Here is a 19,988-nt window from a genome sequence, read left to right as displayed (position 1 = left end):
TATCTTAACCTCCTTCTAACAAATACAAGTAAAGCTTCAACTAAAGCAATATTACAATCTAAATAGAGAAGAACTCTACGACCATGCCACCTGAACAGATCCTCCGTCTGATCTCAGAAGCTAAGCAAGGTTAGGCCTGGTTAGTACTTGGATGGGAACCACCTAGGAATACTGGATGCTGTAGGCATAAAAAGTAATAATAAAATTTAAAATAAAATAGAGAAGAACTGCTTAAGAAAGGGAGAAATATCATTAGTGAACTTACCCCAGCCTGCTGGGTGGTCTTTGGATAAGAAACTAATGCAACATTTCCAAAATTGGCATCCTACACAATACTGTTTCATGGGATGTTACTTGATGAGTTCTAACTCAAAATAAATATAGGATCATTGGATGAAACAAAATTATATTTATTTTCTGTTGGAATGTCAGAGACTATACTAACATGCTTCCCACTCTTTTCCCAGTAGCTCATAATGCCAACTTCCAGAAATAATTTTCCTCTAAACACAGTTTGGGAAACACTATTCACACATATATGAGACTCTCAAAAGGAATGATGTTTGTCTGGCAGAGCAAGAACAGAAAGTTCCCCATTATCCACTCCCTGATTTGACTCACCAAGATTTGCAAATCTGCCTAACTACATGCCTTCTTGAACCAAATTCAATTTGGATTCAAAAAGTGTGCTTCTTAAAAAAATGAGACTACATTCACAGTTCTTAAATATTCAGATTGCAAGTGAATTCCCAAATACCCATATGTTCCAATAGTGTCATCACTGAATAAGAGGAATTAATTATTATACAGATCATGATAATGAAGCTAAAGAATTTATTCAAATTAAATGTTCTTTCATGAGGAAAGAACCAAGTTTTTAGATCAAATATGATCTAATTTTACTATTGAATCTTTGGGGGACATTCAATTCTTCTAAGCATAATCATTTGATGAATGACTGGGTTTTTGATATGACTGAGCATTAACTTTCTTTTTACCCAACACACAAGTCTATATAATACAGTTTTTTTAATGATCAATCTTTACACACTGATTAATTTTAAAGGTATTTTAGCTAGTCTTTACCATTCTTTCTGTGTATTCTTCTTGAATTAAATTAATATGAGAATAGTTCCATTTTGTTGGAAGGCAACTCCCCAACAGAATTAGAAACTTTTAAAAAATACTTGCCAATTATGATATGTCAGCTGTTACCCTCACATTCACACAGAAAATAGTTATGCACATTTATGTGAGCTGTAGATGATGTTTCGTAAGAATATATTTATTAATTACAAGTCTCATTCACATTTTTTGTATACAAATATTATTAGTTATTTAAATGGGATGAGAAATGCTATTGTAATGCTAAATGAAAGGAAGCTACCTACTAAGTTAATAGATGTATACTCTCAAATATATAAATAATGATTTTAAAAGGGTGATATCTTAAAATAGAAATAGTTGACTCCAAGAGATATAATTTTTTCTTATTTTTTCCATTATGTTTATAATCATGGAAAAAATAACAAAAGCTATTTTTTCAATAACACTATTCTATGTTACCTGATTATACCACTGACTCCAAACTACAGTGCTCAAGACATAAGTTTATGGTAAAATTTCAGGAGTTTCCTCTGGGTACAAAAGGAACCCAGTAAAAATGCTGTCATCCTCAGCGCTGGCATACACCCCATTCCAATCTTTTGAAACTTCCAGCCAGACTTGGTCCCCTGCATTTAATTTCAGGATAATAAGAAGAGAGGCCTGGTCTATTTCATGACCATAGACTGTTTCTCTGGACTTGAACTGCTTCTTATTCCGGGCCACCAGGCTGATCCGAGCAGGTCGGGCCCTCACCGTGACGTGGTAGGAAAATACATATGCCCCAGGAATACTACAGTTAAATCTCCCAGTGACAGGGCTGTAATTCCCTTGGTCATTATAGAAAACTTTGTCAAATTTGATAGGGACATTGGGAGGAGGGAAAGGCTTCGACAAAGCAACACTGAAAGCCGACTGCGGGACTCTGGCCACCTCACCCCTGGAGCCTTTGAGTCCCCGAGAGCCCTTCTTCCCAATAGACCCTCGGACCCCTTTGCTCCCAAGCTCACCCTTTGGCCCTGCAGGTCCCACACGACCAGGAGGACCTAACTCTCCCTTTTCTCCTTTAGCCCCTGGATCGCCTCGGGCCCCAGGCGAGCCATCTGGGCCACTTTTGCCTTCCGTTCCAATATCTCCTTTGCTACCTTTTTCTCCTTTCATCCCCAGGTCACCTTTTTCCCCTTTGCCCCCCCTCTCCCCAGAATCTCTGCAGTAGCCCTTCTCCCCCTTCTCCCCCTTCTCGCCCTTAGCCCCAGGCTCTCCATTCAAGCCTGGTGAGCCCACAGCCCCTCGGTCTCCTTTATCTCCTTTGCTGCCATTTACAAATGTGTCCCCCTTCGAGCCTTTTTGTCCTTTCATTCCCGTAGGTCCAATGTCTCCTCTATCCCCCTTAGGACCAAGTCCACCTGAAATGGAAAGTTGAAATAATGTTTAAGGACCACATAGGCTATGAATGATACATTGTTATCATAGAGATCACAAAATAGAAATAAAACCTACTAGTTGGGACTGGAAAACTGGTTCTCACCTCAGTAATGGCTATAGAAGGAGACTCTTACACAAAACCATTGATATGCTACTGTCTTATAAGGGGAAAAGTTAACGCTACTGAGAAGTGATAGCTTATATTTAGATCTCACGTGCCTAGTTCTATACACTTTTTACTTTTAAGATAATAAAGAATATGAGAATGATAGTTGCCCATTGTATTCCATTACCCTTTGCTTTTTGACCAACCCAAGTATTCTCCTAAATCTCCATATTATCCATCCAAGTGCAAAATCTTATAGGCAAAGAAACTGAAACCCATAAAGATTCAGGGATCTTTTCCCCAAGGACAACTAAAGGGAGAAGCAAGGCTCGGATACCTTCATCTAGTCTCCAAATTCCTAGCCCAGTGCTAGTTACACTCTAGCATATCAGTGCACTTAGTTATTAGAAGAATAATAGCAATTTATATTTCTACCTTCCTTCTTTGATACTTTTAAATATAAACAGGAAGAAAATTAGTGGCTATGCTGCACATGTGACTGCACCCAATACACACAGTTTATACTCTACCTGATTCTCCAGGTTTTCCTGGATATCCGGGCACTCCACTTGTTCCTTGGTCCCCACGTTCTCCTTTAAGTCCTAAAATGACACCATGATTCATTTTCTTCCAATTATATTAGTTATGACATAACTAACATCCATTTCACACTCCTGTCACATTTCAATACTTCTTTGACCAAAATGCATAAAGGTAAAACAATATGGAAAAAGGTGTTATTGAGCATCATTAGAAATATTTTATTGCAATTGATGGTAAACCATCTAAAAGAAATTTGAGGGGTCATTCAGTATCTTCAAACAGAACTCGGATTTTTCCTCAGCACTTCCACGGCTCTTCAGATCGCTCACAAAACTCATGACATCCTACCTTGTGCTACATATGTATGTGTTTTTCCTATTATGAATTTTGAATGACAGTTAAAATGTCCTCTTCTTTATATTCCCCACAATGCCTAAGAAATAGTGCCATGCACCATGGAAGTTTAAACATAGAGCACAACATTCTGCAGGTGGCTAAAATGAATCATAATTTAAAAAAAAAAATCCAGAAAATAAATAAATAAATAGATAGATAGATAAATAAATAAATAAATGTATATGTATATATGTGTATGTGTATATGTGTGTTTATGTGTGTGTGTGTATATGTGTGTGTGTATACATATAATAAGAAAAAGACAATTTTTATTTTGTTTGAAAAATTGTTCACAATCTCTTTGGACAAATTAAAGAACTGTGAGAATTTGTGTTTGGGAAAAAAAGTAATAAATTTGGGGTTTCATCTATTTACCATATTACCACAAAATGGATTTTTATAGCAGGCCTGGCTAAAGGCCCAGCCTGTTATAATGCTGTCACACTAGATTTATTTTATTGTAAATGTTAATAGCAATAATAATAGTAATAATAATAGCTAACTCTTATTGAACATCTACTCTGCACCAAGCAATGTTCCAAACCCTTAACATGATTTTTAAATTTAATAAAGCCTTTTTAATTTAATATTAATTTTTATTTGAAATTAATATAGCCTCCCCTATAACAGGGAGGCTCATATAAGAGGGCGTATTTCATTAATTAGAACAATTTTCTTTTGCAAAAGTTTATAACATCTCCCTTCAAAAAAGGCAGAACAGATATTTTTGTCACTGTTTTTATCACAGAGGAAACAGAGGCATAAAAAAGTTAAGAAATTTGTACAGAGTCAAACATGACTGCCTATTACATTAGTTGACATTGATTCCAACATATTATTTATGATATAACTAACATTTTTTGTTTCATTTTTGCCAGGAAAAAGAAATTCTAAGTCAAATTAAAATTCTATAAGACCAACTACAGAAATCCTACCATAAGCCACTCAGCAGAATTTTCTAAGTGGCTAACTCCTTTATTAACACTTAACATTTAAAATTTGGAAATTAATCCATAGGCCATAAGGAAAATGTCTGTGTGCATTTGGAGAGAACCTAGCCCTGAATAAAAGTGAAGGACCAATTCTATTCCTAGTCAATACTCACATACTGACCTTCATTGCAGTTATTCTGGTTCTCAAGTTTAATCTAAATTTACTCAATCAGGTTGTGATTACCCAGAATTCTGTTATTCAACTTATTTGTTTTTTTTTTAACTTTTAATCTTAACCAAGAATGTAAGTCTGAAAGTAAAAGGAGAGTTGCCACTTTATAGACCAGCTGAATGGATTTCTACTTTTGATTCTTCATCAAAGCATATTCTTAAGAACCTTATCTTATGACACTTCCCTGTTTTTCTTCCACTTCCAGAATTCTAGCTTCCAAAATGTATGAATCACTAGAGAGGTTCATCACTCATCTTTATTTCACAGGGTTTTCTGCTAATATAATTCAGCCACAAAAGGATTAAATGTTTCTGAGAATGAAAATCTCATAACTGACAAGTGTGAAATAGCTCTCTCTTTACCTTAGCATCTTTTTTGAGTAATTACTTCACTGAATGTTCTACTGGAAATGAGTTAGGCAGTTCCTGAGCCATGTGGAGGGTGATGTATAGACGATATTAGGTCTTTTGACTTATGACACTGAGGCTAAAACATTTAACTTGATGGATAGATGGTATTTCTATAGGCTGGCAGGATTCACTGAGGAATTTCTAAATGTCCCAGTGAATCTGTAACCCTCCCTTAGTACTTTGAAATACTTACAGAACCAGGGATTTCCCAGGCAGAACACCTTCTCTGTTGATAAAACTGTGGAATTATAGAATTTCTGAGCTGGATAAGATCTATGAAAGCACAAGTAACTACAAATCTTCTCTGACAGTAAACAGATTATAAATAAATATCTAGTCTATTCTCTCGATTATTTCCAGATGAGGTAAAGTGACTGGTCACTGTTATGTGCTTGATTTCTTCCATTTGAATTCCATCTCTTCACACTATTGACGCCGTCTCTGATTTGATATGTCATATTCTCCTCAGCAGGCAGGCTATCCACCTAAAAGGAATAGGATTGCCTGTCCTAGTTAGTTCTCTCTAGTATGAAATTAATTTGCATAATGAGAAAGAGCTCACATAGGAGTATATAGCGAAGGACCTTTCCCCAGAGATGATGCCCTAGGGCTCCCAGTCACTGGTCAGCTGGGCGATGAATGAGAGATAGACAGAATGTGTGCATGTGTGTGTGTGTGTGTGTGTGTGTGCGCGCGCGCGCGCGTGTGTGTGATATGTTACTAGCCAAGTTTAAAATTTCTCACTGGGCTGTTTATAAAGTTAACATTTTATATCAAATATAACTCACAATACTCTTAACCAAGTTTTACATTTTGATCCACCTGCAGAAATTTGGTATTAATTTAGCAAATTGCTCCCCCCAAAAATGATGCAAAACATCCCTTGAGTTTGGACATGAAATAAATATAATTACCTACCCTTCTCTCCTTTCTGGCCTTTTGGGCCTTGGGGTCCAATGACTCCTGGTGACCCTGGGATCCCTATATCACCAGCCTCTCCCTTAAGACCTGAAAATGAGATTTTTAAAACCATCAAGATTGAAAAATTCTCTTTGAAATTCATTAGTTTGGGGAGGGGGGGGAAGACCAGTCATTTTATTGAGACCAATGACTGTTAGTTTCCTAATGATAAAATCTGGGTAAGAATAAACTATTACAGAGTTCTAAGGACAATATGTTTGCCTGATTTGCAATTTTGAACTACTCGAACAGATAAATTGAGCACATTAGTACTTGTCACTGAATTCATGGCAGTGATCTAATAATTCAGGGAAGCAGTGCTATATCAAGCAATAAGAACAAAATGATTACCTGACTCTTAACCTCATATGGCCCACACATTCAAGTTGGATGTAAAAATCGAAATACCATAATACCTAGCACTTTGGGTCCCCATCCACATTCACTGATGCATTAACTCAAGAACTAATGCTGAGGCTTCCTATAAACCAAGCATCCTACTAGATGTTAGGAATCAAAAATCAACACTCCAACAGTCTCTAAAACAAAACAATGGTTGCCAGAGGAGAGATGGGTGAAAGAATGGGCAAAAAAGGAGAAAGAGATTAAGAAGTAGAAACTTCCAATTATAAAATAAGTCCTGGGGATACAATATACAACATAAGGAATATCATCAATAATAATATAATAACTGTGTACGATGACAGATAGTTACCAGACTTACTGTGGTGATCACTTCGTAAGGTATATAAATGCTGAATCGCTATGTTGAAATTAATAGAATGTATGTCAACTATCATTTTTTTTAAAGATTCATACAAAAACAAAAAAATAACATTCCAGCAGTCCCTATAGTCATGGAGCTAAGAGTCCATGAAAGATAAACAAATAACCACACAAATAAATGGAAAGACCACACTGTAGTTAGTGGTATAAAGAATCAGAGGAGACATCTCTAAGAAAATAGCATTAAACTAAGATTCAAAGAAAAAAATTATAATTTGAGTCGTTTTTATTTTTAAGTTTGTTTAATGTTATTCTCATATTAGATTTATAGTTTTTTTTAAAAAGCTACATTTAAAAACTGATAAATATAAATATAAATGTTTATATAAATATACAAATAAATATCTATTTATATAAATAGATGAATAAATAATTTGTATGAATATATAAATAAATAAATATCTCTCTGTTACTTTCAAAAACAGGATCCTATCGGGCTCAGAGTATTTCAGCTAACTGAACAGATAAGCATAGTTTACTGAGTACTTATTCTACTTCAGGAACTACACTGCATCTTTGTGTGTATGAATCACTCTCTCAGCTCTCTTGATGACTCTGCAAAGTTGGTATTATTCTCACCCCATTTTACTATTTTGGAAACTGAGACTTAGAGAAGTAATGAAGTTCCCTAGGGTAGGACCGTGATAGATTAAACATCCTGATCTCTGAAGCTCTCTGCTCTACACAGAACCAGTCAGACTAAGACATCTGAGTGCCCTGGGTAAGCTAAAGACTTGGCACCCCTTCAAAGTATTTGTCATATGTATTTAGAGGAGAGGCTGAGCTCTGAGACCAAACCAGCTAAATCCACCATTGGGTAAAACACAAGCCTTGATGTTACAGATCCACAGCCTTAGAAGATAATTTAGCAACCAGCTCTGTTTGCTTGACCAGGCCCTTAGGGGTTTTCACCCCCAAGCAGCTTGCCAGCCAGATATGATACTAAGAGAAATTCTGGTAAATATAATTTTCTTAGTCTCATTCCATTTCCAGTAACGTTTTAGCAAACCCATGAACTCTTGGTGCCTGGTATCGCTTTCCAGTTCTTTTACCCTTTCATTTCAGCTCTGCATAAATATCAAGCACATTTCCTGCAAGTTTCCACAGTAGGATGAAATGAATGAAAAGATTAATGAGGATGTGTAATTCTGAAGAATTACAAATTTATAACTTTAAACTCTTCAGACAAGACACAACAAATATTTGTATGAATTTTTTCAGGGAATAGTGAATTTGCAACTGGCACTCTGATCTCAATTTTACCTTGAATTTCTGCTATATGACATGTAAAAACTGAAATGTATTACAATAAAACTGAGAGTGTATTCATAATGTATATATGAAAGTCATCTGAAATTTTGAAATATGTAACCGTGACGTTCAGTGGAAAAAATTGCTGGGCAAGGATACAGTGTTGACTCAGAATTTCAATGAGAAGCAAACTGAATCCCAGCTTTATTCTCCACCTCACAGGCATTCCATTTCTAATCCCAACTACAAATAGCACTCCAAAAATCCATCAGTCAGCACACATTCTTACCAGATAACGGAATTTTCATTTTCTCTTTTTGCATCAGCCATTAATGAAAAGATTTCACTGGCAGTGAACATGTGTAACTTGAAAAGCTACACCCCAGGGCTGGGGCTGGTAGGCCTGCTCTCAGTTCTAACCAGCACTGCGCAGTAGTTTCTGTAATGATGGAAACGCTATATATCAGTGCTGCCCAATAGAGCAGCTGCTGGTCACCTGCAGCCACTGAGTACTTTAATGTGGCTAGTGTGATTGAGGAACTAAATTTTTAATCTTATTCAATTTTAATTGTAATATTTATTGTTAGCCACACAAGGCTAATGGCTACCACACCGGACAACACAGTACCAATTTTCATTTGTCACACTGTTTCACTTAGGCCTATCACTACCTCTCAACTCTAAGGGTGTACAGGGGAGAAATACAGCTTCGTATATTTTCAAATACCTCGCTTTCCAGTCTCTCCAGGTTCTCCTTTTTGCCCTGGTACAGATGAACAACACTCACAGCAGTTCAGAAAGAAATCGGCCGTGTCGAGAGTGAAGTTATCAAAGGGAAAGAGAGTGGCACTGCCAAAGGCAGAGTCGAAGACCGAAGGGTCGGGGGTTGGGTCTGCCATTTCAGCCACTTCTGGGAAGGGAGTCTCTTCTTCTTCTCCCGGAGGCAGGCCACTGGATGGCTTTGGACCCTTCAGCTTCTCTTTTCCCTCGGATTTCTTTGTAAATTTGGTATATGGTGTGCTCTTTGCTATCGTGTCCATATCAGCAACAGCCAAAATAATTAGAATGGCACAAAGCCAAGAAAACATCCACATAATTGAGTCTGGAAGAAAGATATAATGCTTATTTTTATAGAAAAATATAACATATACACATATTATATGAGATCCAAGTGAAAAGACTAAGTACTATAAATATATACTTAAATGAGAAGAATATATATATGTATGAATCATAAGAATGAATAGTATGTATAATATTAAATGATATTTTTTGTATTTTATATGCAATTGAATACTTGAATCACAACAGAATATTTTATTTGCTTAAAGTATTTATTATAAGGAACATTTTGCTTCGATTCTCCTTTCAGGTTGTTTTCCTTGTATTACATGTTTTAAAATACTGTTCTCAGTCATTCAAATTATCTTGCCAAACAACAGACATGATCTATAATAAATGCAACATGACTTAATAGCTCATATACCCTGTGGAAAACAAATACGTATAATTTCCTGACTGACCTCACTCAGATTTATAGGAATCAAATACTTTTGTATTAGAAGGAGATGAAAAATATTGAGCTGAATAGTTTATCCCAGAAAACTCAATTATTTCAAGAAAAATACGGGTGCGATAGTCCTTAAATCTACAAAGGATAATGTTCCTGTTGTGAGAGTAATCTTTTAGAATCTATTGTAATAAATGGAGAATGAATTTAAAAATCATAAATTTAAATATTTGCTATGTCCTTAGATTCTTCGCATGTCATTTAACTTTCTGATTCTTTGGTTTATAATTTAAAGGGTTTTTTCCTGAAAACTTACATTTATTTTTATATTATTTTAGTGGGACAAATAGCGGTTTTTCTTATTAAAGCCTTTATCAATGTTTAACATGATATCATATAAGGTTTCCAATGAAGCGAAATTTTGATTTCATCCCCAACGACTCCCAGCATTCCAGTGGCTGTTACCAGGAGAGCTAGAGTTAAAAATGCATTTTTTTAATTGGAAAAGGAAAGAATAGTTCAGATACATAGTAAGAGAGTAGAGAGAATGGAAATAAGGATAGTAATAACAACTACTACTTAGAGAGCCTGTACTATGAGTAGGTGGCCTGACATTCATCAGTCCAATTGATCTCTAAACAGCTGTCAGGTATATGACACACTATCATTCATCTTCACAGATGAGGAAGGTCTCCAAGAAGTTAAATACCTTGCTCCAGATCACACAACCAGTTAGTTATAAATTCAGAACTTAAATCTGGATCTGTTTAATTTCAAAGCCTCAACCAACCCTTTCCCACAAATCATGTGGCATTTATAAGGATGAGATTAAAGAACAAGAAATCCAAGGGTAGGATCAATGGAAGAGCTATGGAGAAGACAGATATAAATCAGAACAGGCAAGAAAGGACAAAGGTAGAACACTGCATTTCTAAAATTATATAAAAATCTAAATTTGCTAACTTTCCTTCAATCAATATTTACTGAATATTGACTATGTCATAAGCACTGAGGAATTATATGGAGTGACACTGAATCTGAGCCATAGTCTCTGTCCTTGGGAGTTTACAATCTAGTAGGAAAGATGAGAAACAACAAAAGCAAAGAGGAAAGTGTGAAGGGCAGTTGATCACATTGCATCCCTCCAAACACAGACCCAGAACCCTCACTGCCCCTACCCCCTGCAAGAATGAGCACATAAAGCACGGTTACTATGCATCAATCAGCCAAATTCAACACCACCAAAAACTAAACAACAGTAATATTCTGTTCAGATATAAAATAATCAAACTTTCATTAGTTCATACAATTGTATTCAATGAAACATTCCTTTGTTCAACCAACATTTATTTGAGCATCTCAGAACTGTCAGGTTCTATGTTGTGTCATAGAATATAAAGACAAGTAAAACTCAGCACCATCCCTGAGGATCTTGTCTGCAGTAAACAACCAAATATAGCAAATATCCAATGTGCAACATATCCAAAATGAAATATGGATAATTTAATCCTCTCACTACTTTGCTATAAGAATTTGAGTTTACAGGATGCTGAGTGTTAATGCTCTAAGATATTGCTTATGCTTTCTTAAACAAATGAGGTCATATGGGGAGATAACCACTTTTTTCTCACTAAAATGTACCTGTGTTATTCATCTAGGCACACAAAGTATTTTTGACCCTGAAAACATATTATGATAGCCTCTTTACAAATCGGTCCTGAGTGGACAAATCAGAGATAGTTGTTGAGATGGGGTGCAGAAGGAAACTAACATTGAGAACATGTCAGGTATTTTCCAGACATTTTATAGTTGTTACTGCAATTACATCACACATGAACCATGCAAGATTAGATTTGCTTCACCCATATAACGGGTTATAAAACTGAGGCACAGAGAGGTTAAGTAGCTTAAGCGAGATCACAGTGTTAGTAAGCAGTGGAGCTAGGATTAAAACCTAGGTCAGTTTGACTCCAAAGTCAACCCATGTACTTCCCACTGTGCCATGCTGTCTGGGGATTAAGGAGGGACTAGAAATGTTGTATAACATACTGAGTTAGACCCTTCATGGAGCTCAACTCTAGACCTTTCAGTGGAAGAAAATGGTTTCCCACAGACAGGAAATGGGAACATGAAGAAGTGGAGGGATGAGAAATCTGTCTCTGACAGTGAAACATATGAGTGTGGGACGAACAAAGTTACAGAGGGGAACATAGCACATCTGACAAGAGAATAAAGGGCTACAGAAAGGAATGAGGAGAACTAACCAATATAAGGAATATGTCCAGTGTCCCTGTTGGGAGTGCACATTGTCCGCATATTTTTTTTCTTATATTGTGCTTCCTGCTTCCTGATTTACATACAGATTTTAATGGATAATGTAGTCAGTACCATGAGGAGGCACCCCAAGAATTTTGAGATGAAGAAAACATGATGCCTTTTGAAACACAGTAGAAGAAGTGTTGACAACAACTTGACTGACAATAAACATAGATCATTAATTTTTAATTGAAAATTCTTCATATTTGTGTAAAAACATAAAAACTTAGCCAAAAAAAAAACTTCCGCAGTGAGTCAAGCAAGCAGGGGCTTCTGGCCACACTTTAAGTCACTAAAACAGTAAAGCATAATTCAAATGTTAAGTCTGAAGTTTAATACAGGTATAAATCTTAACAGAAGGTTAGAAGTAAAGAGATAAAAGGAGGTTGAGGCCCCCAGTCAACCTAAATACAGTAAGCCCTTCTACTCATCCTGATTGTTGACTGGACTGCAAGCATTTCAAAAGCAGAAAGTTAGGTCTCTTTAGTTTTGTTTTGTTTTGTTTTGTTTCCAGTGACTAACATAATATTTGCAAATTATATATCCCATAAATGTTGCTGAATTGATATGACATAAATGTAATAGATTTAATTATTGTCTCCAATTTCCACCCCTCCCTGTACTCAGACTCTTTGATAGACGGATTTTGCACAGTCTCCCACAAAAGAAGTGAGGTCTATACTTCAATCCTTTGATTATGAGTCTAGCCAAGTGACTTTGGATCATAGAATAAGGTAGAAGTAACAGGGTGTCATTTCCAAGCCTATATCTCAAGAGCTCTTATGTGTTGCTACTTTCTGTCTTGGACTTTGGCCATGACAAGGATACGGATGACTCAGCTTGCAGGTCACAAAGGAGGGTAAGAGACACATGGAGCAGAGTTGAGCAGAGCAGGTAAGCTGCCTTAGTCAAACACAATCTGGATGAAAGTCCCCAAATGACCCATAGACACACAAGCAAATGTAGGTGAGACCTGCTGAGGCCAATCCGGATCAGACAACCTTCATCAATCCCATAGACACATTTCGGTTATCTATTGCTGTGTAATAAAGTACCTCAAACTCAGTGCTTTAAAAGTAGTCATTTTATCATAGCTCACAATTTTATGGGTCGGGAGTTTAGGTCTGGCTCAGTTAAGTCATTCTTCTGCTCCATGAAGTATCTAAAGTCACTCAGCAGTATTCAGCTGGTACACAGGTTAGTCTGGAGAGGCTTAACTACAAATCCAGTGCCTTTAAGAAATGAGGGGGGGGGCGGGGGGGGGGGGGACTGGGCTCATCAGTCACATAGTCTCTCCAGCATGCTAGTTTCAAAATAGTCAAATTTCTTCAATCATGCCTCAGGACTCCCAAAGAGAGTATTTCAAGAACATAGACTCTTCCAGTCTATTTAGGCTGTAACTGAGAACTGGCACGGTAATATTTTCATTGAATTCTATTAGTCACAGCAATCACAGAAGCCTAGCAGACTCAAACGGAAGGGGCATAAACTCCACTTTTCAAGGGGAGGAGTACCAAATAATCTCTGGCCGCCGTGAATCCACCACAGACACTCAACCTATAGTTTGTAAGCCATGGAGTTCTGGCAAGGTTAGGCAGTAAAAGCTGACAGATACCAATGGTTCCAGCCTCCAGCTTAAGGCTGTATGTGTTACTATTGAGACAAAACTGACTCAGCAGCCTCCAGGCAGTGCTATCTTATCTTTACTCAGCAGCAGACATCCTATAAGTTCCTCTTCCTTGTCAATCAGCCCCCATAGTTCTGAAAGTTGCACCAGTTGAAAGTTATTAAGCAGAAGCTGGGCCACCCCTTGCTGAGATGCTGTTAGAAGAGATCTTAAAGATTCTTCACCTTTAAATGTCCCTTCTAACCTTCAGATTCTGTGGTGTGGTTTTATAAGAGTAGATACTTTATCAACATATGAAAATTAGCTCATATCATGGAATTGCATTCTAAATATAGGAAATATTACATTTCTTATAGTAACATACTTTTCTCTCTCATGAAGATAGTGCCCACACTTGGGAGGATTTTTTTTTTTTTTGGAAGGTTTGTTAGTTTTTTTCTAATAGAAGTGAGGCAGTTACATCAACTTAATTGTGTACATTTGTAAGATGACTAACAAGTTTTAGGTTGAGGCTAGGACCACAGATTATAAAAAAAAATTAAATAACTGACTATAAGAACTGAAAACCACTGGCTTTGTAGACAGTCAGTTCCTAGTACAAGGTTCAATTTTCTACTTATTAGTTGTTTAACTTGGAGCAAGTCATCATACCTTTCTAAGTCTCGGTTCCTTATATCTAAAGTGGAGACGATGATAGCAGCTTTATCTTGTACAGCTGTGAAACGTAATGAGCTAATGCATGAAAAACTCTTAACCTAGTGCCCTTAGTAACTGTTAGCTATTATTTTTAGTGAGGATTAGATATAATGAAATTAACTGACCAGAAATAATATTTTAAAGCAGTGACAAGTATTTCCTACTCTTATATTCTGCCAGATTGGCATTTGGCACCATTTCTACCCCCTTTTAGGCACTCCCTGATATCTCAGGGACTCGAAACCCAAGAACTACTTTTCCCATAATTTCTCGCCATCAGGATTCCAGTTTAGTTTCTGCCAGTGAGAGGCACTTGCATGAGATATAGAAGACAGACAGAAAGCAGAAGCCAGTATCCTGCTGGCAGCAGCTAGTAAATGCATGAACTTTGGCAGAATTGAAGTTTTGTGGTGTCCTCTGCCACGTCAACATGATTTCCTGCCTTGATTCTGTAGGTGGTTGTGACCATTTGCAGCATTATCCTGCAGATCCTACCCTTGAGCATCAATAGCAAAGTCCTGGTTCCCTGTAGGCTAGAGACAAACATGACAGCTAGCATCAAAACTCCCTGACCTGTGCTCCTTCCTATTCGCAGCTAATTACCTGTGTTGAATTTCTTTATTTGGGACACACCTACAGTGGCCCCAGACTAACTCCTGTTATATTCTACCTCTACTTTATTTACTTTTATCTCTACTTCTCTTATAAACTCCCAGCCTGACTGCCTTATCCTGTCTTACATTAAGTCCTACATTCTCTTTTTCTCTTATCCCAATTACTTCTCATCTATCCACAGCATCTTAATCTATTAGAAGCTAATTAGGTATAATTATGTCCCAAAAAGCTTTGTCAAAATACCCTCCTGCGGGTTCCTCAAAAAATTCAAAATAAAACTACCTTACAACCCAGCAATTCCACTTCTGGGTATTTAACCAAAGAAAATCAAAACACTAATATGAAAAGAAATATGCAACCCTATGTTCATTGCAGTGCTATTTACAATAACCAAGATATGGAAACCTAAGTACCCATCAATAAACAATTAGATAAAGAACTTGTGGGGTGTGTGTTTGTGTGTGTGTGTGATGGAATATTACTCAGCCATAAAAAATGAAATCTTACCATTTGCAACAACATGGATGGACCTAGAGAGTATCATGTTAAGTGAAATAAGTCAAACAGAGAAAGACAAAAACCATATGATTTCACTTATATGAGGAATCTAAGGAACAAAACAAACAAACAAAACAACAAAACTCATATATACAGAGAACAAATTGATTGCCAGATTGGAAGGGAGGTTGAGGGGCTGAATGAAAAAGGTAAAGGGATTAAGAAGTACAAATTGGTGGTAGTTATAGGGATGAGTCAAGAGAGTCAAAGGGATGTAAAGTACAGCCAAGGGAACATAGTCAATAATATTGTAATAACTATGTATAGAGCCAGGTGGGTACTAGGCTAATCAGGGGGGATCGCTTCATAAATTATATAAATGTCTAACCACTATGCTGGAAGTAACACAAAATAATATCGATTGTCAACTCCAATTGAAAAATAAAATTTAAAACTTTATGTGTATATATAATTTTCTGAGCCAACAAATATATCATCCACACCAGTGTTGCATTCTTAAGTGCTGATTCCAGTGAAAATATAAAAACTTCTGAAATAATTTTAGGCACACGGATATGTGCAGATATATCGTTGGGCTGCAACGGTGAAGATTTTTCTTGACCTTATGTCAAGAACATTCTTCCCTTCTGACTTGTATAGTTATGTAAAATAAGATGAACGTTTAGCATTCCTTTCTTATGTGAACAGTTACTTTTAATTTTTCACATCTCGTATGACCAATATTCCAAGCTATGTTTCTTTCTCATACCCATCTTTCACATTCCTTCATTTTTCCTTTCTTTCTTTCAGTCAACAAATGTTTATGAAACTTCTACTCTGTGTTCAACATCATGCAGAAGCTAGAGAGCAAAATATCTGCTTTCATAGACCTTATATTCCAAAGGGAGTGACAAATATCAGATAGCAAAAAATCAATATTTCAGGCTGTAATAAGTACGATGGAGGAAATAAATAGAAGTATTTGATAAAGAGTGACAAGGAAAGATTGTTTCCTTCTTCAAGTGGTTAGAAAAAGCCTATCTGAGGAAGTAGCACTTAAGTGATAGGAAGGCCTCAGGAAACAGCATGGATGAATCAGAAGCAGCCAGTCGCAGGAAGAGCTTTCGAAGCAGCAAGAAAGGAACCTGATGTGCCTTTTTACAAGACAGAGAAGGAAGGCCCTGAATCCTATGGAGTGAGACTGAGAAACTGGCGTGGCACCTGGAACATACCTTGTACGGTGCTGTAGACCATTGTGAGGATTGGGTTTCTTTTTTCTACAAGTTAAAAGAAGTCACTTACAAAGCAAGGGAGAAATCTCGGCTATTGTGTGGAGGATGGTTGCAGGTGGGACAAAACAGTAAGCAGTAAAAGCAGGTGGGAGCTGTTGCAGTCCAGACAAGAAGAAATGAGGCCTACAGCAGTTTGTCGACATTATTTCACAAATTAAAAGATCAACTCATTCTCCCAAATAGTCCTTACTTTATTTAATTTCATTCTGAAATGTGCATCTTCAACTTACTTAAGTTAAAATTTAACTTTATATTTTGACTGTAGGCAGTTTCTTAGAATTGTAGTGTTCTATATATTACTTTGAGAAAATGAGTATAAGCAGAAAGCAAAGTATGAGTCTATGTGTGGGAAATTATTGAAAAATGTGATTAATAATTATTTTTCTTTAGAAATCTAGGGTGAGGTTTAGTTATTGGTCAAGGTTTTAGTTTAAAGTACACAATGAATCAGAGATAATTTTGCACTAGGCAGCACAATCTAGACATGGAAATATGTACACAGAAATGGTGCTTGTCAAATTTTGTCTCCCTAAAATGAAAGTAATTAATCCCCAGTTTCTCTGATTTTAGGAGTAAAGTGAGATCTTAGCCCCATCTTGTGATACAACAGCTTGAGTGAGAGGAACCACACTGGCCTGAGGGGTTTCCTTGTATTGAGGTACGGAAGGAAAAGAGGAAGTGCTTTGAGAGGCTTGAGCCCCAGTCAAGAAATGGGACGACTTCAGGGCTTGTTGGGAGGACATTGGCAGCCCCCTGTGACCTTTCCATTTAAATAAGTAACCAAAAGTGGAGCTGAGAGTTAGAAGAAGCAGCCAAGAGGGATTATTAACATCACATTCATTTCAGGTGTGTTTACCCTAAGGCAGAAGGGCTCACAACAAGAGCATATCACATAAGGATGTCAGCAGAAGGAAAACTGGGCAGGGACAGTTGCTGCCACTACTTCCTTCTCCTTCTTCGAAGAGAGCTACAACCACCAACCTTCTTCCTTTTTAAGGTGCCTGGTGTTGAGCTCTCAAGGCTATGCAACTGCGAGGGTGAATTAGGGAGAATTTCTGATAAACTGTTTTCTCCTGCCTCAATTCTTCCAGGAAATTCTTCCAGAGCTCAGATTCTGAGTTCAGTTGCAAATAAAATGCCATCAAAAAAGAGAAAGAGAAACTTAGTAATTCCAAATTTCTTATTTCTCGTTTTATTTTTTAAGGGCAATTCCAGAGTGATTGTAATCAGCTCTGATAAGCTTTGCTCATCCCTTTTGTGTTGATAGATGCAGCAAAAGCATCATAATTTTTTATTATCCAGTGGGAGGCTATTTCTTCCAGAGTGTCTAAATAAGTGAATCCATTACAATTTTATTAAGCACAATGAATATAACATTACATTCTACCAAGTTAAACGCTTCTGGTATTAAGTAAGTGTGCAGGAAAATAAAAACATACTCTCAGCATTTTTTTGTTTGTTAGATAAAAGGGTTTGACTTTGATTAAGAGTTTAACACCATTTAAAAAAAAAAAAAAAAAAGCCTGGCAACAAATACAGATATTTGTTTCCCTCTATGCATGCCACCACTTTTTCAGTTACGTCCCCTCGCACCTGGTCTTAAACCAATGTAGTATGACAGTAAGCAGAATGTTCCCAGTGTCAGGTGAGGCCTGCGGCACCAGAGTAGGCGTGGAGAAGTAACTGCACTCAGGAGAGCTGAGAGCAATCAAGCCAGGGCAGGACAAAATAATAACTCAGGTGTCTGGCTGGTGGAAACGCAAAGTCACTCACATGGATGAGGAGACGTGTAAAAATGTACATTAAATTTTGGCTTGGAAATAAGCCTTGACTCCATAGAAGCAAAATGTAAAAGAGGCCTTTAAGGATAGGATTAGGCAAAGACAAGAACAAAATTATTACTATAAAATTATTTCTACTCTGTTCCACCTTCTTTTTTTTTATTATTTTTTTTTAATTTTTCTCACAGGGATTCTCAGTGTATCTACTGTCGGGTTTTCTTATTTTAAGGATAGAGAGAGAGGAGATGGGAAAAGCAGCAATGTGAACATGTGGGTGTGCAGCTAGACGATGAGCCTGAGGTCAGTTTTGCAGGCTGATACATTCCACTGAGTGTACAAAAGCAGTGGGGAACAGAGGGGGCGTCTAAGAGAACTCTGTACTTTCTGCTCAATTTTTCTGTAAATCGAAAACTACACTAAGAAATAAAGTCCATTAATTAAAAAAAAAAAAAGGCAATGGAGTCCCAACATGATTGATTTGTTCTCTTGTTTGCTTATTTGTTGGTCCTGGTAGCAGTTAATAATAATCTATCAAATTTGTTGTTGAAAAGCTGAATTTAAAATGTACATATACCCATAATACAGTTCTGTTAAGTTTGGGCGTGTTAACAAAAATCTATGATTCCATGTTAGAAACTTTTTCTCAGAGATTTCACTAAGACTTTTCTATTTCTTTCATATAAATTATTTATACACCCATTAAAATAAGTATAACCAAACCTAAGCAAACTACTTCACTTTTTTGGAGACCAAACAGAATCCCTGTTTTGATGTGTTCTTCATCAGGGGATGATTACAGAAAAGGGGAAGGAAAGAGCTCACTCTTGCTGCATAAGGTTTATCTGAAAATTAGCCAGAGAGTCCCTGGAAAAGGGGTTCTAGGGAAGCTTTAGGGTAAAGAACCTAACAGACTGAAGGTTTTTAAAGAAAAGGAATTTGTCTTGGAAGCAAAAGGCATTTCTTGGATAACATGATAAATCTGGAATTTTTATCACTAGCAGCTTACCTTTCGTTGACAGCCTTGCTTCTCTGTGTTGAAAGATCTCTGTTGATCCTTTTATCAGCTGACTCACATGTGCATGTGGAGGAAACTTAAATGTGAAGTAAAACAACTATGGTATGAAATAAATATTCTATTATAAAAAGTATTTCCAATTACCAAGCTGTCATTTGTCTTTCAGTTCTACACTGTTTAAGATCTCCATTCTTTTTTTTTCTATTCAGAATTCTGAACCTATTCCAGTGCTCTGAATGTCTTATAAATAAACATCAGAAAAGTCAGAAGTTGGAGGATGTCAACAGACACTGCATATATCCCAAAAGATATCAGCCCCTATCAGATATCAGATTCTTATCCTGCCCACTGAAATCTGAACTAGTTTCATAACATAGCATATTAATCAAGGTTAGAGCAGGCCCAATAGAAACATTTTAATTAGAAGTTACCAAGAGAAATCAATCTAGGACTATAGATATTGGAGTTGGTTCTTACTCTGTCTCTAATTCTC

General features: G+C 36.7%; 1 protein-coding gene across 1 annotated transcript in view; it reads right to left on the bottom strand.

Annotated features, from left to right (window-relative positions):
* Positions 1–1,505: 1,505 nt before the first annotated feature.
* The window catches only part of OTOL1 (otolin 1), an 89,606-nt gene continuing 71,123 nt past the window's right edge, over positions 1,506–19,988 (bottom strand). The window contains exons 2-5 of the mRNA XM_036219871.1: positions 8,873–9,247; positions 6,067–6,156; positions 3,166–3,237; positions 1,506–2,510 (exon numbers count right to left, since the gene is read on the bottom strand). Of these exons, the coding sequence (XP_036075764.1) occupies positions 1,612–2,510; positions 3,166–3,237; positions 6,067–6,156; positions 8,873–9,239 (1,428 nt within the window). The 5' untranslated portion in view covers positions 9,240–9,247 and the 3' untranslated portion in view covers positions 1,506–1,611. The remainder of the gene's footprint in view (positions 2,511–3,165; positions 3,238–6,066; positions 6,157–8,872; positions 9,248–19,988) is intronic.

This window comes from Rousettus aegyptiacus, unplaced genomic scaffold, assembly GCF_014176215.1.
Source record: "Rousettus aegyptiacus isolate mRouAeg1 unplaced genomic scaffold, mRouAeg1.p scaffold_m13_p_4, whole genome shotgun sequence".
Taxonomy (NCBI): Eukaryota; Metazoa; Chordata; class Mammalia; order Chiroptera; family Pteropodidae; genus Rousettus; species Rousettus aegyptiacus.
The sequence above is the reverse complement of the archived record's forward strand: the minus strand, read 5'-3'. Positions and strand labels throughout refer to the sequence as shown.